Raw genomic sequence first — 19689 nt, forward strand, 5'->3', positions numbered from 1 at the left:
TATCCAGAGGCCTTGATAACTGCGGTGACAAATCCACTGCTGATAATTGTATGAATTTCAAACCCTGCTGAGGCTTCCCTAAACTCACCATGTGCAGAGTCACAGCCTGGCACTGAGACCCAGCTGAACCCAGCGGGTGCCCCGACGGCAGCGCGTGTTGGGGCAGAGCTCAGGCCAGCGTGGGGTCAGAGACAACTGCAAGGAGGGAAAAGGGTGGTCCATTGATCTGTGCATGATGTTGTCTTCTTGGATATCAAATCAGCTTCCCAGTGGCCGCTGCTGGTTTGCACCTTTCTGGATGTGTTAGCCCAGCACAGCTTTCATGGAGCTGCTCCGGCCCCGAGCTGTCACATCAGGAAAACGGTGAAAAAAGCAGAGTGACGTGATTAGCAAAGTGAAAAGGGAGCAATTCTCCACTGACCTCACTCTCATTCAGCATCACATTCTGCCCTGGGGCTATTTCAGAACAGCATAGTGTTGAAACGGACTAAAATTAATATATTTTCTTCATTCAGTCAGATATTTTAATCCAGAAAATCACAGCTACAAGTATGCTTGGAAAAATTGTAAAATGATGGCATAAAGGAACAAAAGTAAGTTTTGTGTCAGTTATACCTGGTTCTCAAGCGCTCAGGCAGAAAATGACCACTTGTGATTGTAAATAACTAATTCCTTTTTCCAGCACTCCAGCTTTGTGGGTCAGCTGGTGAGATGTGCTAGTGCTGATTCCTTCCCACCTCTAAGCCATTCTATATAGTCAGTAGTTGCATAGCTACTGGATATGGCAAAAAATATTATAGCAAAATAATATTACAAATGTTGCATTTTTAGAAGCCAAAGGAAATGAAGTTTAGGAGACCAGAAAGATCTGCAGATTTTCTTTTCAGGTTATGAGGACCAGAAATGGATCCTTTAAAGTGAGTTAGGAAAGTTCTATGGGTTTTAAAAGCACTATCAGGTTCCAGTTAAATACACTTTGCCTGAGACATGTTTTAAAACCTCTTTGGAATCACTATCTACAATTCAGAGGATTTATAAATCCTAATGCGTATAATGTTCTTTAGCCCCAGCACTTAAGTGCCATGTGGTTAAATTGGCAGTACAGCAAATGGAAATATCATCCTTTAAATAATGTGTAGATCAGAAGGAGGTAAAAACTTGATGGGACAGCTTGCACTGTCATTGTCCAGGGTAGTTTCACCATTCTACTTGCAATGCAACTGAAAAACAACATAGCTGAGGGTGAGGGAGTGTTTTAATCTTCTTGGGGTGTGCTTATCCTGTCTTTGAAAACAGCCAAGAAGAATATCATGACACTAGGGCTTGTCCTCGAGAAAATGGATCAGTAAAGACAAAAGGTTTGAATTGAAAATACATTCACTGAGGTGCATTAAATTCCTCAGTGGCTGCTGACATTTCCCCTGGACCCATGGATGGGTGCTCCCAGAAAACCCACCAAACATGCCACAGCCATCCCTGGGGTAAGCCTGGCTGCCTGGGTTTGCCACTTCCCTTTTCCTAAAAAAAAAAATATAAAAATTGGCCTTTTCCATCCTGTTAAATTGAGTTTAGTGTGGCTTCCAGCTGGCCCTGAAAACGGACTTTACCTGCCTCCTGTTCTTCTTGCCTGAGAAAGGGAGCTGGTGTTAATTTTGCTCATGTTCTTTCCCTTTTCTGTGACTCCTCTGGCATTCTGATTTCTCCTGCTCTGCTCAGGTTTCCTTTATGTGCTACAGAAATTGTAAATACAATGACAGACTCAAAGATAATTTGTCTTATAAGAAAACCGCATGCCCAAGGGTACTGAATATTTCTTTCCAAAAAGTTCTCTTTTTTCCCCTTTTCTTCTAGCCCTCCTTCATCAAGCATTGTTTTGATAACCCGGGGTGTGGTACCTGTTGTGAAATCCTGAAGCCTTTTGCATAAAGGGTTTTGTAGTGTCACCTAGTGGCTAAACACAAGTACAGTGAATGTCCCCTGACACTTAAAGCTGCGAGATCTACTTTGGGAGGAAAAATACGAATAAGGACAGAAACAAAGCAAACTCTAGAGAGTCAGTCACATGAGGAGAGGCTGAGGCAGCTGGAGGTGTTTAGCCTGGTGAAAAGGAGGCTCAGGGAGGATCTTCTCCCTCTCTACAACTCCCTGAAGAGAGGTTGGAGCCTGGTGGAAGTGAGGCTCTGCTCCCAGGAAACACTGATAGGACAAGTGGAAATGACCTCAAGCTGTGCCAGGGGAGGTTCAAGTTGGACATCAGGAAGAATTTGTTCACTGAAAGGCTTGTTAAGCGTTGGAAGGGGCTGCCCAGGGAGAAGGAGGAGTCCCCGTTCCTGGAGATGTTCAAGAAACTGGACATGGCACTCAGTGCTCTGGTCTAGTTGACAAGGTGGGGATTGATCAGAGGTTGGACTCAATCTTGGAGCTCTTTTCCAACCTAAATGATTCTGTGATTCTGTGAAAAGGAAGAATTGAAAAAATACATTTTTCAGGATAGATAAGGAAAGAGGATGAAATCAGGGTGGGCTAAGAGGATGTCACAGGTGTTTGTATTCAATGTCCAGAAGTTCAGACAAAAACTATGAAAGATGAAAGCTTAGGGCTGACCTCCAACTTTTCAGTACCTGCTTGTGAAACAGCAGAAAGAGAGAGGAGAAGGGGCCCAAAGCCCCCAGCTTGGTGAAATGGGAGATTTTGGGTCTGACAAGGACAACCTACGGTCTGCCCAGGCTTTTATAGGGAAGAGCTGTTTCCATCTCATGGGGCACTGCAAGGTTTGCTACGTGGGATTTGCAGGCACATGGGAGCCCTTTCTAGGTGCATGCAGGGGGTTTGTTCTGTGCAATGTTACTTTGCCACCCAGCACATGCAACACACAACAGCCCTGATGACTCAGGGAAGGGCTGCAAATGAGTGTGCCTGCAAATCCTGGGGCTGTCTCCAGGGCTGGATAATGGATAATGGGCAAGTCGGGGCTGGGTAATGCACAACAGGCAGGGCACACAGGTGTGCAAAAGCTGTGATCACCTGGGATAATCCAGAAGAAAATGCACCAGCTCTGCGTGTGGGTGCAAGAGAAACAAGGCTGCTTCTCCTGCTGGCTCCCAGCACTGACTCCTGCCAGGGAAAACCCTGAGAAGAGGCAAGGCAGGAGTCACTGCTGGCAGCTCTGATCATTACACCACTGGCACGACCTCTGCCTTAAACTCATGGCTGAAGTCCACCCTTCCTGCTCCAGACATTTCCTGCAGAAGTTAAGTGGAGGAAGAAGAGGTGGCTGCAGTGTAGCCCCCACCCAGCCCCTTAATTCCCTGGAAATCTGAGCACAGGAAGGGAAGTGAGTGATGTACCCTAAAGAGAGGGTCTAAAGCGAAGTGAGGTGTGGGGAAGAGGTGACTCTCCTGCACAGCTCTGACCTGGGCCAAGTGCTGCTCGTCTGGCCCTTACGGTGAGGTTGCCCTGCTGCTCTGTGCCTTCCTCTCCTGGGAGCCTGACAGCCACTGGAGGGGGAAGGCAAAGAGCAAATATGCTGAGAAATCACAAAAAATGTAGGTGTTTCTTTGGCTGTTTCCATCTCTCTGTGTCCTGCATTGAGGCTGGTGGCTGCTGTGTGTACCCCAGGCTCGGGAGGGTTGATGGGGTCAGTACAGGATTTGTCTTTCCTGTGCTGCTGGGAGCTGCTGTCTTGCTGTGGACAGTGTCCCCTTGCACTCTTGATGGCAGTTTCTAAGTGCAATTTTTATACTGATAGCTCAGAACAGCCTGTCCTGCCTGCCTGATGCAGGCTCGAAAGTTATGTCCCAATTATGCTGCACTTTCTACCTGTAAGTGTGAAAGAATCTAAAAAGACTTCCTAGACACATGTGAAGGAGATTAAGAAACACAGATCTGTGAGCATCTTCTGGGGAGAGGGAGAGAAGAAAATATACAGTTCTAATGGAAAAATTCAGGACATTGATGGATGGTATCACACAGTCTGGGCTTACCCAGGCACCTGGTCTTCAGGTATGTGCTCTGCCTGTGGTTAGATGGCATGCAAACCTCTGTGTGTGTGTTCCCTGCTTTCCTTTGGGAAGTCCAGTGCTGTCTCATCAGGCCCCTTTTCGGGGCAACTGAAGGAAAAAGACTGAGGTGAGAATGTGTGGATGTTTACCAGTCTCTTTTCATAGTGAGTTTCTCAGAAACAGTCTGTATTTCTGTGTATGATGTTTTCTCAAAATGTCCTTTAAAGCTGAATTAATATTTATTAGCCTTGGTCTGGTCTGGTGTTGCTCCCATGAGATGATGCCATCTGACCTATGTCTGCTTCTCCTGTGGCTGGTGCTGGGGTTAGAGATGAAGGGGAATGATGCTGGAAGTGCAAATGCTGTTGTACATCCTCCTTGGGCTCCTGCATAAGGCCAGCTGCCCTATCCCATGGAGTGCTCTCCTGTGTGAAGAGGAGGAGATGTTCCCTTGGTTGGCTGCCCTCCAGAGGTATCCAGCCTCGGAGGGTGGGAAGGGGAGAGGTTGAGCATAAGCTGCAGCCTTTGAGAGGGGTTGGTGGCTCCATCTGAGCTGGGCAGTGGCAAGGCTGGGCAGCCAAGCTGATGCAAACCCTCACACAGGGCTGTGCTTTCCCACCCCACAGAAAGCATTCCATCTTCCTCTCCAGCATGGTGAAGGAGGCAGCTTTTGGAGCTGCCCAGACAAGTCATGACTGAGGCTCACTGCACTTTGAAAAAGGTGGCATTTTCTTTTCTGGGCCACCAGTGAAGTCCAAGGTGACTGTGCACACTGCAAGCACCTATTTTATTGATTTCTCTAGACTGACCTAAATTCAGTGGTGATTTGGTGCTGCTATATTTTGAGGCTGACTGTTCCTATTTAAAATAGCGCAGAGCCATTTCCTAGCCCAGCTCTTGGGCTCTCCAGGAGGATCAAGAGTCGGGGCTGTGTGCCCTGATGACAGTCAGAAGTTGCAAAAAAAATATGACACTCCTCACAGAAGACTTTAATGAAATATTTCTGAAATCAAATTGAAGACTGGGAGGTTGAACTGTTCGGCAGAGCAGATAAAAAGAACACCCTTCTGTTTTCTTTACCGTGCTTCTGGCCACTTAAAAAGAGGTGTTATTGGCTTGGCTCTGGTGAGAAATCAGATGTGAAGAAAGGCTTGAGGGTGGTCTGCTGTAAGTTGTAACATACCTGGGCTGTGGGACCCCTCTGAGAGATATATGCAGTGTGTAGTGTCAAGAGCATCTCCACTTCCATTGGCAGCTCTTCCTCATTTTGGATTTCCCCCTCTCCCTGGAGGCATTTTGAGAGGCAGAACACGGGAACTCCCCTGCAGCCTCCTCCCTCCCTTTCTGTTACCAGGGGCAAGGACCAGTGTCAAATGACAGACGAGATATTTTAATTGCTTGGCTTGTTTAATATTCGTGGTTAAATATACACCACATCCTTCAGCTGCTGTAGAATGAAAACGTTATAAAGCAAAAGGTCAATTTTCTGCTGCTTCTCTCTAGAGTATGGAGCACAGTTGAAATGCATAATACTCTTCTGGGAGCTTAAAATTTAATTGCCCCTATGCATCCATCTCCACATGCCTTTTGTTTTTATTCCAGATACATAAATCTCTGCCCCTCGATGTTCTTCAGCAGGTGGATGCTGGTGTGATTAAAGTGCTGATAACAGGTATTAGCAATGGCAGCACGGTGGTAGGTTTCAATTTAGTGGTTGCAGAAGATGTGGATATCCACTGTGTCATCACCACTTTTCGGGATGCCTTGGAACACAGCTCCTACTTCACCATTGACAAGAGCAGCCTCTCCATAAAGGGTAAGGAGCAGCTTGTATCCCAAGAGTTCTTCAGAACTAGAAAGATGATTATCAATCTGTATCTTTTGAAGTGAATGTATATGTAAAACAGATGCATGGAAAGCCTTTCTCTCTCCTTATATTGCTCCTGCTTATTCATTCAAGAAGTTTTTTCACATAACATCAATAGATGACATAGGAAATGAGGTACCACTGATCCAAAAGGACAAAACCAACTATTCTTTTTGTCTATATCTGGAAACAATTTTATAGAGAAGAAGGTAAGGGGATGTTAGATACACTGGTCACAAATTTTAGGGTCCATAAACTACCAGTGGAAATGGGTCCTTGTACACAACCATAACTAGCTCTGTTTAAAAGGATTGAAAACCACAGTGCCCTCTGCTTTGCACTGGTAATTTTGTATGTGATAGAAACCCTGAGAAAGAAATAAATGAACATGTGAATTCTTCTTCACTGGGAGCACATGTTTTTCTCACACATCTGTGGATTGGGAGTTCAGGTGAAAACCCACATGTTGCCAAGACCAACACAATGGCTGATTGTACAACTTCTTTTCCTTTATATATAATTTAAATAAGTAACAAATATTAGTCTCTTGACTAACAGCTGCTGAATTCTGCTCACAAGTTAGCTCTGAAAAAAATACCAAATACAATATCCTTGACATAGTGCATTTGTCCCAAGAATATTGTTAAAACTGTCAATTAGAATCTAAGGCAAAATTACTTCAGAAACATGTTTATGCTCCGCCCTGTGCATCCTTTTTGCTTGTTGCACTCACAGCTGTAAATCTGGAAAGTTACAAATCCTGTTAATTAGTAGGATCACAACTATCTCATGGTGGGGCTTGTAGAGTACCTGTCCCCCTTGAACCTGTGCTAAAACAAATGGTTATTGCAGGGACAGGTCCCCATAGAGCAGGTGCTGCTTTCTGAGTCCCACCTAAGTTGGTATGTCCTTACCTGGTCCTATTTTTCTCTTGGGAAGAGAAAGGGAAGTAGAAGCATATTTTGCCTTTCAAAAGTGAAAATTTTGGCCAGGTAAAAATTAAGAAAGCAACCAGATGGTGATTTGGACCAATCACACAACTCTTCTGCTTCACTCATGCTGGGAATTTCCCAACAACCTCCTTAGGAGTGTGAAATGGGGGAATAACCGAGGAAGCCTCTGGGTTAGGAGCATCCCCTTGGGCTGCTGATCAGTTTAGGAGGACAGGAGCAATGTGCCTATATTTAAATATCAGCTGAGCATCACTGGCAGCCCAGCTTTTGGACGAGTTTGTCAGTGCCTTGCAATTTTCCCTCTAGGCTGTTCTTCCAGTATCCCACCTCTCCTAGACCCAGCAGCTGCCTGACACACAGAGTAGGGTATGACACCTAAGAGGTGTGATCTCATCGTGACACCCCGGTGATTTGACTATTCTCCAGTTTCAGAACTATCAGATTTTCATTTTTATGCTCTCCAGCATTGTCTTCTGCTTAAATGTACCACCCAACAGATTATGATGAATGCACAAGCAAGGAGGGGACAGAAAACATAACAGAGAAGGTAACAGAAAGTACTAGATAGGTGGCTTGACCTCTGTATGGCAGGAGGAAGGAAATGTTGGTATTACAAACTTCCTTTTGGTACGAATTGATTCATCTGGCCTCTCTCTTTCCCCAAGTCATTTGTTAGCTGGTGTCTGATGGGTCTTTAAGCTCCTTCTCTTAGGCTTCTTCAACAATTTATATTTGCTTTTGTAACCACATTGATAAGGAACTCTTTCACTGAAGTCACATCGATTTGTCAACTGATACCAACCAGTTCAGTTTTCTTTAACTAAGATAATAATGTTATATTAAGCTTTTGTGAAATCCAGCTCTGAAAGAGCTCAGGCTTTTATTTTTTCTTCCTCTGTTGCTCAAATCAGTAACTTTTTCATTTGGGGCATTTCTGAAAGCTGGGGAGTTTCAGAAGGAGATATATATGTCTCTCTGTGTGTGTGTTTGTGTGTGTTTGTTTTTGTGTACAGATTTTACATGTTGCTTGGGAGATAGATGCTATTTTTATGTTCAAGCCACTAAAAGTATTTAAGAGAAATTTTGTGCAATGAGACACATCCTCTGTGTTTCAGTGCAAATGGAGTTTATTATCTTCACGGTCTCTAAGTCAGTGGTGGATGAATAATTAGGATGGTTCTACCAGCAAAGAGCCACAGGGTAACCCCAGAGCCTGTGCTGGATGTTTGGTGTTCAACAGGCACACTGATCTCAACCTGTGCTTCTTTTTCCCTTCCTTTTCTCCACTTGCTTTCTTCCTGAAACCATTAGAGATTGCTACCAACACATCTGTTCAGCTCCCCACTCTCTCTCAGGACACAAATGGGCAATGTGGGTCTGCTACATGAGGTTTGTCCCACACTTCCCCCAAAATGGGTTTTCCAAGTGCTCAAGGTCATATTTTTTTGGGTAGCAACTGGTCACAAATGGGCCCAGTTTTTTTTTTAACAAGCTCTGCTCCTGTTTATAACCTCACCCAGAACTGTGGAGTCTCCTGCAGTACTAAGCAAAAACATATGAACACTTGTTGAGCCACTTGCAGGTGGGGATCTCTCGCAGGCACTGATCTTCCAAAAGCTGTATATACATGTTTTACACACTAACTATTGCAGCTGTCAGGAAATAAAGCACTTGAGCTTTACTGACAGGCACTGTGTGTGTCTCTGGGGCTCTTAAAAAAAGCCACAGCTTTGGCAGCAAGTGGAGCAGGTTAAAAAAAAAACAAAAGAAGCTAGTTTCCTGCCAGTAACTGTGAGTTTCCTCCTTGGATCTTGCTTTTGACTTATGAAATCAACCTGTAAATTACAACCGTACCTTTATTTTTTTGACACTCCTCAGCACTTCCTATCAGCCAGAAGACAACAGTGACAGATAAGAAACCCGTGCACAACACAGTTTTATCTGTGACATCTTTGCAAACTTCTTCCCCTGCTTCACTGGACTTCTCTGCTGCTGAGCACAAGGCTCTGGAGGACACCACATTCTCCAGCACGGTGCTGCCTCCTCTCTCCAAGGATCCCGTGTCAACTCCTGATGTTTCTCCTCAAGCATCTCCAGCCCCCCTTGCCAAACCTGCCCAGGAGGCTTCCATTAAAGACGCAGTGAGCGTGTTCTGTGAAATTGGGAAGATCGTCCTGGCCATCCAGAAGAGGTTTTTACAGCAGGAGTCCATCCCAGAAGCCTCCCTGTACCTGGGGGAGCCTCACTGCAACGTGAGCAGGAGCAACAGCACCCACGTTGTGCTGCAGGCAGGATGGAGAGACTGTGGCACTGAGGTGGAGACTGTAAGTCCTCTGAGCCAGGGAGTGCAAAGAAACTCTGGAGCACTTTTATCTCTGGGGGTGGGGAGGGGAGAGGCAATGGCAGACCCTTAGTTAGGTGCACAGTCTATCAGTTGTTGAAACTCCTTTGGAGATAGAAACCTCCTTCCTGTGATGGAAAGTTACCTCTGTTTGGGATGGGGGCCAAGCACAAAAGAGAAGGGGAGTCTTTGAGGTCAGGCAGCAAAACTCACAGAATCACAGAGTGTACTGAGTTGGAAGGGACCACAAGGATCACTGAGTCCAACCCCTGGCCCTGCACAGGACCATCCCCAAGGGTCACACCATGTGCCTGAGAATATCATCCAACCACTTCTTGTGCTCTGGCAGCCTTGGTGCTGTGACCACTGCCCTGGGGAGCCTGTTCAGTGCCCAACCACCCCCTGGGTAAAGAACCTTTTCCTGATATCCAACTTAAACCTCCCCTGACACAACTCCAGGCCATTCCCTGGGGTCCTGTCCCTGGTCCCCCCAGAGCAGAGATCAGTGCCTGCCCCTCCTCTACCCCTCCTGAGGAAGTTGTAACTGCAGTGAGGTCTCCCCTCAGTCTCCTCTTCTCCAGCTGAACACACCAAGTGCCCTCAGTCACTCCTCACACGGCTTCCCCTCAAGGCCCTTCACCATCGTCCTTGTCCTCCTTCGAATGCTCTCCAAGAGTCTCTCCAAACTGAGAGTCACTTCCCTCTGGGTTCCCTTTGCAGCTGTCAGAAGTTCCTCTTTTCTTAGAAGCAATTTCATCGTCTCATTTTGACAAATACTTCAGTTGGTACCGGTAGTGGGGACAGAGAGTGATGGCTATCTCCTTGGATCCCAAACCAAAGGCTATGCTCAGAGCAGACCAAAGTACAGAAATTCCCTTCTGGAGCAATGATCATTGCTAAGGAAGGATCATTGTCCCACCCCTGGAAGTGTTTAAGGTGAAGTTGGATCGGGTTCTGAGGAACCTGGGCTAGTGGAGGTGTCCCTGCCCATGGCAGGGGGCTGGAATGGGATGATCTTTAAGGTCCCTTCCAACCCAAGTAATTCTGTGATTTTATGATTCTATGACATGATACGAAGGAAAGTGAGGGAGAATCGAGGATTTTCATTGTCTCACTGTACAGCAACAAAGATATTAGAGGTTTAATGTGATTTTTGCAGCCAAAAGAATGGAGAATACCTGAGCATTTGACACTGGTAAGCCTGTAGCTCTGCTGTATCCCTATAAACACTGATGTTCACAAGCTGTGCTTTTTTCCTTCTGCGTTGCAGAACATGACTAATACTGTAGTGAAAACCATCCTTCGGAACGACTTTCCTGCTCAGGGAATAATCCACCACTTAAAAGTTGCCAGTCCCATTCACTGTGAGTTTCAAAATGATGCCTTGGCTTCCTCTGGGTACACTGCAGAAGGGTAAGTAACAGCTCTCCCTGCTTTGAAACGCTGCTGTGTGGCTGAGTGCTGCTGCATTGGGAAGATCCCCAGGGGCTGTAGCTGTATCCAGTGAAAGTACTTGCAATGCTGAATAGCCTGCCATCCTGGGAGTCCCGTGCTCAGGAGATTCCTGCTATGTGCTTCTCTCCCACTCCACCTATTGTGCCATTAGATCCAGCAGCCAACAAGCCTGAGAGGGAAAATAAACCTTTGGGAACCACTGGTGCAGGCTCAGGAATTCAGAATTCCTCACTTCTCTTTGCCTTCCTGGGCAATCCCATGTAGCAGTAACAGCATTTCCCTGCTTTTGGAACATATCAATAATGTATCTTTTTACCTGATGTGGGCCTGCAGACTCCTCTGTGGGTTCTGAGAATGGCAATTGTTAACCCCCACAAATCCTGATTTGGTCAGCTTGGAAAAAGAGAAGACACATAATGCAAATCATGGGGGTTTTTATGGAAGGCCCCATCTTCAAGTTAGATGTAATCAAATCCACACTTCACAGAAAATCAAGCTCATACTCACAGAAACTGTGGCAGCACAAGCTTTACTCTGATGGGGAACATCCTCCCTTCATACAAATGCACCTCCTCTAGGACCATGCTTAACCTACTGGCACCAAATCCACCTTCTGCTTCCTAACCCTGTCCAGACATCACATTTTCCTTTCTGTTCCCCTGCAAAGTCTTTGCCAGGCCCCTTCTCTCTGAGCTCTATAATTTTCTCATGCCCCTCACTTTCTGGGATTCAGATTTTGATTACTGAGTTCAGATTTGTCCATTATAATTTCTTTTGGCTCTTCTCTTCTGCACTAAGATTTACTGTCTTTATTTTGAACTTTCAGAGACCTCGTGGTCTTGTTCCCCTTCTGCTGCACTCAAATCTCTCTCTCTGCCCTGCTTGTATTGCAGAGACATTCCACCCTTTGGATTTTCCCACTCGTGTTTCCATGCTCTCTGCCTTCCCAACTGGATGCATTTTCCTCCTTTCCTTTTGAACAGTGTCCTGACACCCTGGACTGCAGATAACTCTTCACTATTTATATGCTCAAGAGGTGGAGAAACAGCCACTGATTTATGACTTACAGAAGCATACAGTAAAATCTGTGGTCTTTAAAGGAGGCTAATTGATTTTTCAGACTTTACACCATCTTTGAGGACTTGCATGGATCTGGACACTTCAGAACACAAATGCAGCTGTTTATTGGGAACTCCCCAGTACCAAAGAACTTCAGTGTCTCTGCCAGTGATGATGTGCTGATCGAAGTGGGGATCCAGAGAGGGGACAGCAAGCTCAAGGTGGTTCTCACTGACTGCTGGGCAACTCCAACTAATAATTCAGTGGATACCCTCTCATTTGTTTTTATCAGCAACAGGTACAGCAATACCACTTACAAATAGCATCTGCCATGCCTTAGATCTTCCAGTGGCACTGACTGCTAATGTGTCACATTTTAAATGCCTTTTATGTGTGTTCTTGTCATTCATGTACATGTTCCCTTTCCATTTGGACTGGTCACACCTTTGAACAACAATAGTAGGTGTGAAAAGGGTTTTCAAAGGGCCAAGTCATAATTGTCTGAGCTTCCTTGTCTTCTCTACAGTTTTGTCAAGGTGTTGTACTTTTGACCTGAAGGTTATTTTGGCAGTCAGCAGTGAAAGAGCATTGGAAAAAATGTGTGCTTTATCTATTTCTCTGTGGTTCAGAGGTTTCTCTTGTGGTTTCAGCTCTACCAAGAGCTTATACGCCTCTCATCAATGAATAAATAGGTTAGCTAATCCCTCACACATGATATTAATGCAGCCTCTGGTAAAAGAGGAGCTTTGTTCCTGTCTGGATCACTAATGTCACCCCAATGTCATACTCCTTGGGCTCACCTGCCACCTTAAAATACAGAATAATCCTTTTGCTCAGTAACAAAACCTATTCCTTTTAATGTGATGGTTTTTCAACCTCTGTTTGGTGAAGCCAAGTTTAAATCCTTCTTTCTGCTACTCTCTCCCTTATTTTCCAACCCTCTGACCACTTCTCAAATCTCTTCTTCTGTTTGGTTACTGTGACAATAAGCAGCAAACATCCCCTTATCATCACTGCGCTGCCAGAGTTGCTTCATGAAGGGTCTGGCTGTGACTTCCTAAAGGAAGGAAAGGCCTTAGAACCCAGTATATGTGCTATAGCCACAGCTTGCCTTCTCTAGCCCTATCTGTCTGGTTTTTCTCTTCCTTTTCAGCTGTCCCATCCCAAACACATACACCACACTGCTAGAGAATGGCAACTCAAGCAAAGCCCAGTTTAAGATGAAAATTTTTTCCTTTGTCAACAATTCTGTGGTTTACTTACACTGCAGAATTCGTATCTGTATGGAGACACCGGGAAGAACCTGCAGGACAGTAAGTGTTTTGCTATTTTTCTTCCCAAAAATGTGTATTTTTCTCAGTGCCTTATGCTGTCCTTCAGTGGAATGGAAGGAGTAATGTTTCCAAACTGGGTTTAAATAGCTCTTGAAGTTTCCTTCATTCTCTGCCAGGAGCAGAGGGGAGTGGGGAAGGACTACAGCCATGTGGAAGTGTCTGCCTTTCTTCTTGTTCCTCATGCTCATAGTCAAAATCATGGAGCTTTCACAGAACTGGGGAACCTGAGAATTGGACCTTCCTCTTCTGCATAGGGGTGGCTGGAAATTAGACTGTTCAGAAAAATATCAGCTCAGATGGACATGACACAAAAAAGTGAGCACCCATACTTGCAGTGTCAGCAGGAAAAATCAGATTAAATTGGTTCAGGATGTTTTTCTTTCTTTTTTTTTTTTTTTCTTTTCCTCTAGAGATTTGGTGCTTCAGCTGATACTTTAGGTTCCAGGACAGGAAGCTCAGTGGCATTAAGTTTCTAGGTCTGTGACTCTAATAGAGTTTATTAGGGCTTTTTAAAGCCTGATTGCTTTTTAAAGCAATAAACAAAGCAGTGTTCTGATAAGAACTGCAGTCTCTAATTGTCTGTGCTACAAAACATTGCTTTGTTTCTTTTTACTTCCAAGTAAGTGATACATAACTTTATCTAAAAATGTGTTGCTACTATAGAAATAAGAAAAAATACGTTTTGCTGATGATTTTCTTTTTTTTTAATAGTAGACAGTTGGGAATTCTCTTCTGCCAACCTTCCTGGCTCTTTTTCTATCAAGGATGTTTTCATTAGCAGTGTGGTGTTCCTCCATTGTTTACCACTTTCCTCTAGCTCTAAATAACACAGTTTCAGCCCATTATAAAGCAAACAATCTCTTCCTGAAAGATTAGAAGTGGCTACCAGAAGATACCTGTTTCCTTTCTCTAAGTATAAAGCTTCCTCCAGATTTAGTAAATAAATAAATAAATAAATAAATAAATAAATAATAAAGAAATAAAGTAGGGACAGGAAACGAGACTGACTGTGGTAAGATGGCTCCCATTTTTACAGTTCAATATGAATATACATGTTAAAAATCAGTGGTTCAGCTGCCAGTCTATGCCTTTCTTTGCAGGAGGTGCTGCCCTCCTGAATTCACTGTGCCCTGCACAGCTGAGGAGGAATATATCTATATCTCTATCTATACACATATATCCATATGTATATGTACATTTTTAATTTTTCTTTTTCCTATGCAAAATTTACCCCCATGAAAAGTCAATGAATTCATTATCTTACATTGAGACCAAACTGTGATGTGGAGAAGACAAGCATTAGGCACCTCTACATAAGGATGACCTTTTTCTTTTACACAGAAGGTGGTGGGAGCTGCAGAAGGTGCAAAGATCAAGGAAAACTGGAGCAAGAGGGTATATTTGGAAATAGTATAAGATGACTGGGAAAGGGCCCAGGGTCTGGGATCTGATCCTCTGATCTGTTACTTCAGGCAGTATTGACTTGCTTGAGGTCAGGTTTGCTTCAGCTCTTTACCCCCAAAATTGAGAGTTGCATGTTGTATTATCTCTTCTTACTCTGTCTTTTTTTCCCCCTTGTTTTCTCAGTGGAAGAGAGTAAGGTGCTCTAGAGTTTGGGGTAAAAAGAAATAGGCTGGGGAGCAATGTAGCAAGAAATGAGTAAGAAACATGACTTGGAATGAGGAGTGGTGTCTGGTGGAACGTGGCTGCTCCATGGCCATGTGGAACCACAAAATCATTGCCATCAGGGAGCAGCTACATGAGCACATTCTCTAATGGATCCACCCAGCTGGGAAAGCTATTTGAGGGTAGAAAAAAAGTCATAGACACATGGGTATTTTTCTGGGGACTGACCCATCTAAAGACACTGTTCCTGGCATTGGATTGTAGAGAATTTTTGGTGTAACCAGTGGTAACATATTCTTGTATATATAAACTGGTAGGACACCCTTGCAATTCCCTGCTTTCTTTTGCTGATTATAAGTATGATGCTGCAGTATCTCTGTTTTATGTGCACTTTCAGGAGAGCCACAGTGTTTTTTTATTAATTCCAGTAGGCTGCAGTTCCCATCAGAGACCCTTAGGGCAAACAAAGTGAATAGTGCTGTCGAGGCAGTGTGCAGAGGATGAGGGTGCTGCGTGTTCTGAAAGTGCTGCTCACACAGAGCTGAAGCAGCTGATCCCCAGCATTTCACAGGGCAGGGCTTTCAAACTGGTAGTTCCCAGATTATTAATTCACATGTCACTGAAGTTGTGTGTAGCTCCAAAATGACACGTGGCTTGGCAGGGACTGAAAGCTGCTACTGCTTTTGGTGGTGCTGGTTCTAGCATCTGCCATGGGCAGTAGAAACACCCCAACAAAAATGTTTGCAAAACCCTGGCATGTAGAAATAGTGATAAGTTTATTCTCCCATAAGGCTTCTTTAAAACAAACAGAAAGTTAACAAAAAGAAAGGGACTGTCTGTGTGAAATGTCTGTTCACAGCAGTGTTTTCCAGCGTGACCAATTACAGATTTCATACTGATGCCATTTCCTTTGAACTTCCTTTTGGTGCTAATTTCAGTTGAACAAAGCACAACATTAAGAAACAAAAACCCCAATGAGTGAGAATAGCACTGGGCTTTCACATGCTCATCAGAAGGCTTTGTATTTTTGATTAAGTAAGGCACATTACTTGTTGGAGTTTGAATTGATTGTTGCAGAGATGCCACCCCATGGTTCGGTTCCTGAAGGCTGGAGAAGTCATTGCTACACACAGAACATCCTGGGGACCCCTGTGTAAAGCAGCTGGTGAGTTCTGAACAGATGCTTGCAAAAAAGGGACACCACATAACAGTCATTTCAGGATCATCTTTTACTGGGAAAGGAAGCTGAAGACCTGTGATGCAAGGTTTTCGTGCCCCTCTGCAAATATTCCTGAGGATCAAGGGTTCTTGCTGAAGCCACGTGGCAATGTGGAGAACCCTGTGCCCTCCTGGGTGAAGTGACTGTCAGGTTGTCAAGGGAATGTAGAAAGGAAGATAAAGTGCTTTGTGTGGCTGTTTGCACAGGGCAGCAAGTGCAGCAACCACAAAATCAAACAGCAATTTCAATTGTGAAGTGTGAAAGCAGCTCCAATCTTTCAGATTGCAATCGGTTTTCCAAGTGTTTACCCTGCTGTTGGTCTGCAATTGTATTGAGCTCTGAAGTCCAATGTCTGAGGATGCAAGAGATTTTGTTGTTGTGTTTCCTTTGACTCCCTGGCATTGGCCATGAGGGGAAGTGGCAGAGAGCACAGCTGATGCACAGCACGTTGGAGGAGAGGTGCAGTACAGGTTAATGGAGAGCAAACACCAGCATTATGTTCAAGCAAGGTCTGACTTGTTATACACCTACCTCTTCTGCATTCTGAGTGGTGTTTTCAAGGGCACCTGTGATCTGTGATGTTTTCTGTCATCAGTCCTCCTCCAGCCACTTGCATTCATAACTTATTAATCTAAAACACTCTCTGAGAGTATTTGGGCTCGCCAGCATCAGAGTTTTAACATGTGGCTGCTGTGAATAGAGAGTTCACAATGTTCTTTTGGACCTAGAAATGGACTCTGACTTAGCATATTGTATTTTTCTTCCATTACATGCAAATATCAGTCTGTTCAAATAGGCCTTCAGTGTTCATTTCTGAACTAGTTCTTTTTAAAAAAAACTTAGCTATTAATGCAGCTTGTTTTGTTCTTCAACTCTTATGACAAGCAGCTCTCACAATCCTTTTCACAGGAGACTCCAGTGCTTTTCTAATACCGAAAAATGGCCATTTCCTCCAAATGACCTCTGGTGAGGGGAGTTTTATTTGGGTTGTACTGCACTGAGTCCTAGGCAAAGGTGGCACTACTAAAGGTTGTCTCCTATTTCCAGTTTGGGCACTCACAACTCATTTTAAGTGTGAGGACAGACCCAGACAGTGATCTGCATCTCTGTGTTGAAGGAGAAAACATGAATTACGATGTCAGGTAATAACAAAAGAGACACAAAAAAAGCTCTCACTGCTCTGCCTACACTTGGCCACATTCCATAGCAAAGGCCACTGCTACATGTTCTTAGGAAGGCCTGTTCAGTCTGTATCTGGATACAGGCTGCCACTTCCACTGTGCATGTTCTTCGTTCCTCTGTTTCATGTTGAAATTCAGAAATAATACTGAATATGCTATACAGCACTGCTTTGACCTGTAGGAATGATGCCCTGGATGTTATGTGGCTTGGACACAGCTATTACACACCTCTGTGGCTGCCAACACTGCCCTTTGGCCAAAAATCTTGCCTGTAATTGCAGGAATGAATGCAGTGGTATTTGCCTTCTGTGTACCTCGGGTACCACATAAGTGCTTGGCTAAATAAGTGCTGTCCTGAAAATGTAAGCACACAAATAGATGTATTTTTGTAGGTGCATCAAGCCTTTACAAGAATGAATTATAAGTACATGTACAAACACGAAGAGAGGCACTATGTTAAAGGGAGAGGGGGATCTTTTGGTAGATTTGGACAAATATATGGAAGTGTCTAAATGTAAACCAGGAGAACACATTCTGCTGATGGTTTGTGGTGCCTCGGGAGACAGTTGGAAACACAAGCCTTGACACAGTACACATGGAGAATCCTTTCCTAGATACTTTGTGATTAAAGAAGAGTTACATATGTGATAAAAGCAAGTCAAGTGGGTTTTAAGAATCACAGATGAACAGAGGCAGGATTGAGATGGGAGAATGCTTCGCCTTTAAGGTTCTTCTTTCAAAAAGTCTCCAGTGTTGATTCTTTAATTCTTATTTTACTGAAAATCACACTTATGTCTGCAGGGACTCTACACTTGTGTGCAAAAGGGAGAACATGGACTGTCCTCATGACCTTTCCATGAGAATCACCCTCCCCAGAAGGCTGATACACTACTGCATCACAGTTCTGTGCTGGCAGATTCTGCTGGCTAATTTGTAGGAAAGGCTTGTTTTTTACCCCAGTAAAATACTCAAGGATTTCAAAGCTTTTTTTCTTGCACCTCTTGGTTTTTCTTTTTTTTTTTTTTTCTTTTAGCATCTGATTTGAAGAGAGAAAAGGAGGCTGGAATGGGAGTTGGATACATCATCCTCATTGCCCTTACTGTGGTTGGGTTTGTGCTGGGAGTTGTGAGCCTTCTCATCTTCCAGTACCAGCGAAAGATGGGAAGATACAACTTCAGAATCAAGTCTGACAACGTCAGCTACCAAGTGTTCTACGATTAGAGATCCTCAGGTTACCTTGTGTAAGTACTGAATTATGACCAGTTGCTTTTTTTAGCTATTTATCTCCTTCCTGAAATGGTGAAATACTTGTAGGTGACCATCCTCTGTTTGAGAGTATTTGAACCTGCTCTCCTTTTGGCTGTGGGTGAAGGCCACAGAAGGAAGAAAGAAACTGTTCTTGCCTGTTTTCAAATGCTGCAGGACTACAGAGGAGGAAGGCAGCATTGTGTTCTTCATCTTCCTTCATGGCTTCCATCTCAGGCAGAGTAAATGACACACCACTTGAAAAGAACACCAATAACGATTTCCCTAAAAGAAGCACATCACTTTTGGTTTTGGACCATGGATTGGCACAATAAAGGAGACGAACTTTAGCACTCTCTTTATAAACTTGCTTCAGAAATTTTCCCTTTCTGCAATAGCTTGGGGATTTTTGGTGGTTTTTTTTTTTGTTTGTTTGTTTTTAAGAAATATTTTTCAAGAAAATAGTGGGATGTTAAACATAAAGGGCTGGAAATGTTGATGATGCATGAATACTGCACACAAGTGCCTGCACAGAGTCTGAAAAGATAGCTCTGAGGAGACTTAACCACTGTAACACATTCTGTCTCTGCAACTTGGGAATTTAACACTTTCCCAGAATACCATAGGGTTCAGCAATTTTTCTGTAAAAATTAGTGTGTTCTAGCAGCTCACCACCATTTGGCTTGCTTGCCTCTTTAAGAGGAGGAGAGAGAGGTGAGAAAGCTGGCAGGCTGAAAAAGAACACCTCGCTCAGTGGAAAAAGAGAAGAGAAAAAAGAAACAATTTTTGCTGCTGGCAGCCCATGATTATTACTACTTCACAACTCAAGGATGTTTACCGTGGATCAGATTCTGTTCCTGGAAACAGGCTTGTTTGACATTGTTACCAGAGTTAGTCAGCAACCCTTTCCTGGAGGGAGGGCTCCTGCATGACAGTGCAGCTGGCAGTGACTACACTGATTTTACTGGACTCATCATGATGGTATTTGCAGATAATTTAGTTCAATTCACCCTGGCCAATAATGCTTGATATAAATCACAGAGAAAGGGCAGGGAACACTGTACCCCAGCTATCAGCTTGGGAATCTTGAATAGTATTCACCAGTAGCTCATTGTCTGCCAGTTTTACAGTCACATTGATCACACTCTCTGTGACACCCATCTGTGGGCAGCTCTCAGGAGATGGCTGCAGGTGAGGGTGATGCTCTGATGGCTTCCCAAAGGCTGGGCAGGGCTACCTGTTGGGATTCCAAAGGGATGATACCCAGGACTCCTTGGACTAACTCCAGCAGCTGTACAGTTCCATCAGTGACAAAAGTCCCACCATAGAGCCATAAAGGGCATTTTGAGGTTCATTAAAATAAAACCAGAACATGAAGCCTCTGAGTCTCTCCACAGAGAGAAGAATG

The 19689-nt window shown here is 44.2% G+C and overlaps 1 protein-coding gene across 1 annotated transcript in view; it reads left to right on the top strand.

Moving 5' to 3' along the window:
• The window catches only part of UMODL1 (uromodulin like 1), a 44552-nt gene extending 26295 nt beyond the window's left edge, over positions 1–18257 (top strand). The window contains exons 13-19 of the mRNA XM_025896233.2: positions 5604–5817; positions 8700–9145; positions 10433–10575; positions 11738–11974; positions 12830–12989; positions 15714–15801; positions 18070–18257. Coding sequence (XP_025752018.2) covers positions 5604–5817; positions 8700–9145; positions 10433–10575; positions 11738–11974; positions 12830–12989; positions 15714–15801; positions 18070–18257 — 1476 coding nt within the window. The remainder of the gene's footprint in view (positions 1–5603; positions 5818–8699; positions 9146–10432; positions 10576–11737; positions 11975–12829; positions 12990–15713; positions 15802–18069) is intronic.
• Positions 18258–19689: the final 1432 nt, after the last annotated feature.

This window comes from Manacus vitellinus, unplaced genomic scaffold (assembly GCF_001715985.3).
Source record: "Manacus vitellinus isolate BGI_N305 unplaced genomic scaffold, ASM171598v3 scaffold_7_pilon, whole genome shotgun sequence".
Lineage (NCBI taxonomy): Eukaryota > Metazoa > Chordata > Aves > Passeriformes > Pipridae > Manacus > Manacus vitellinus.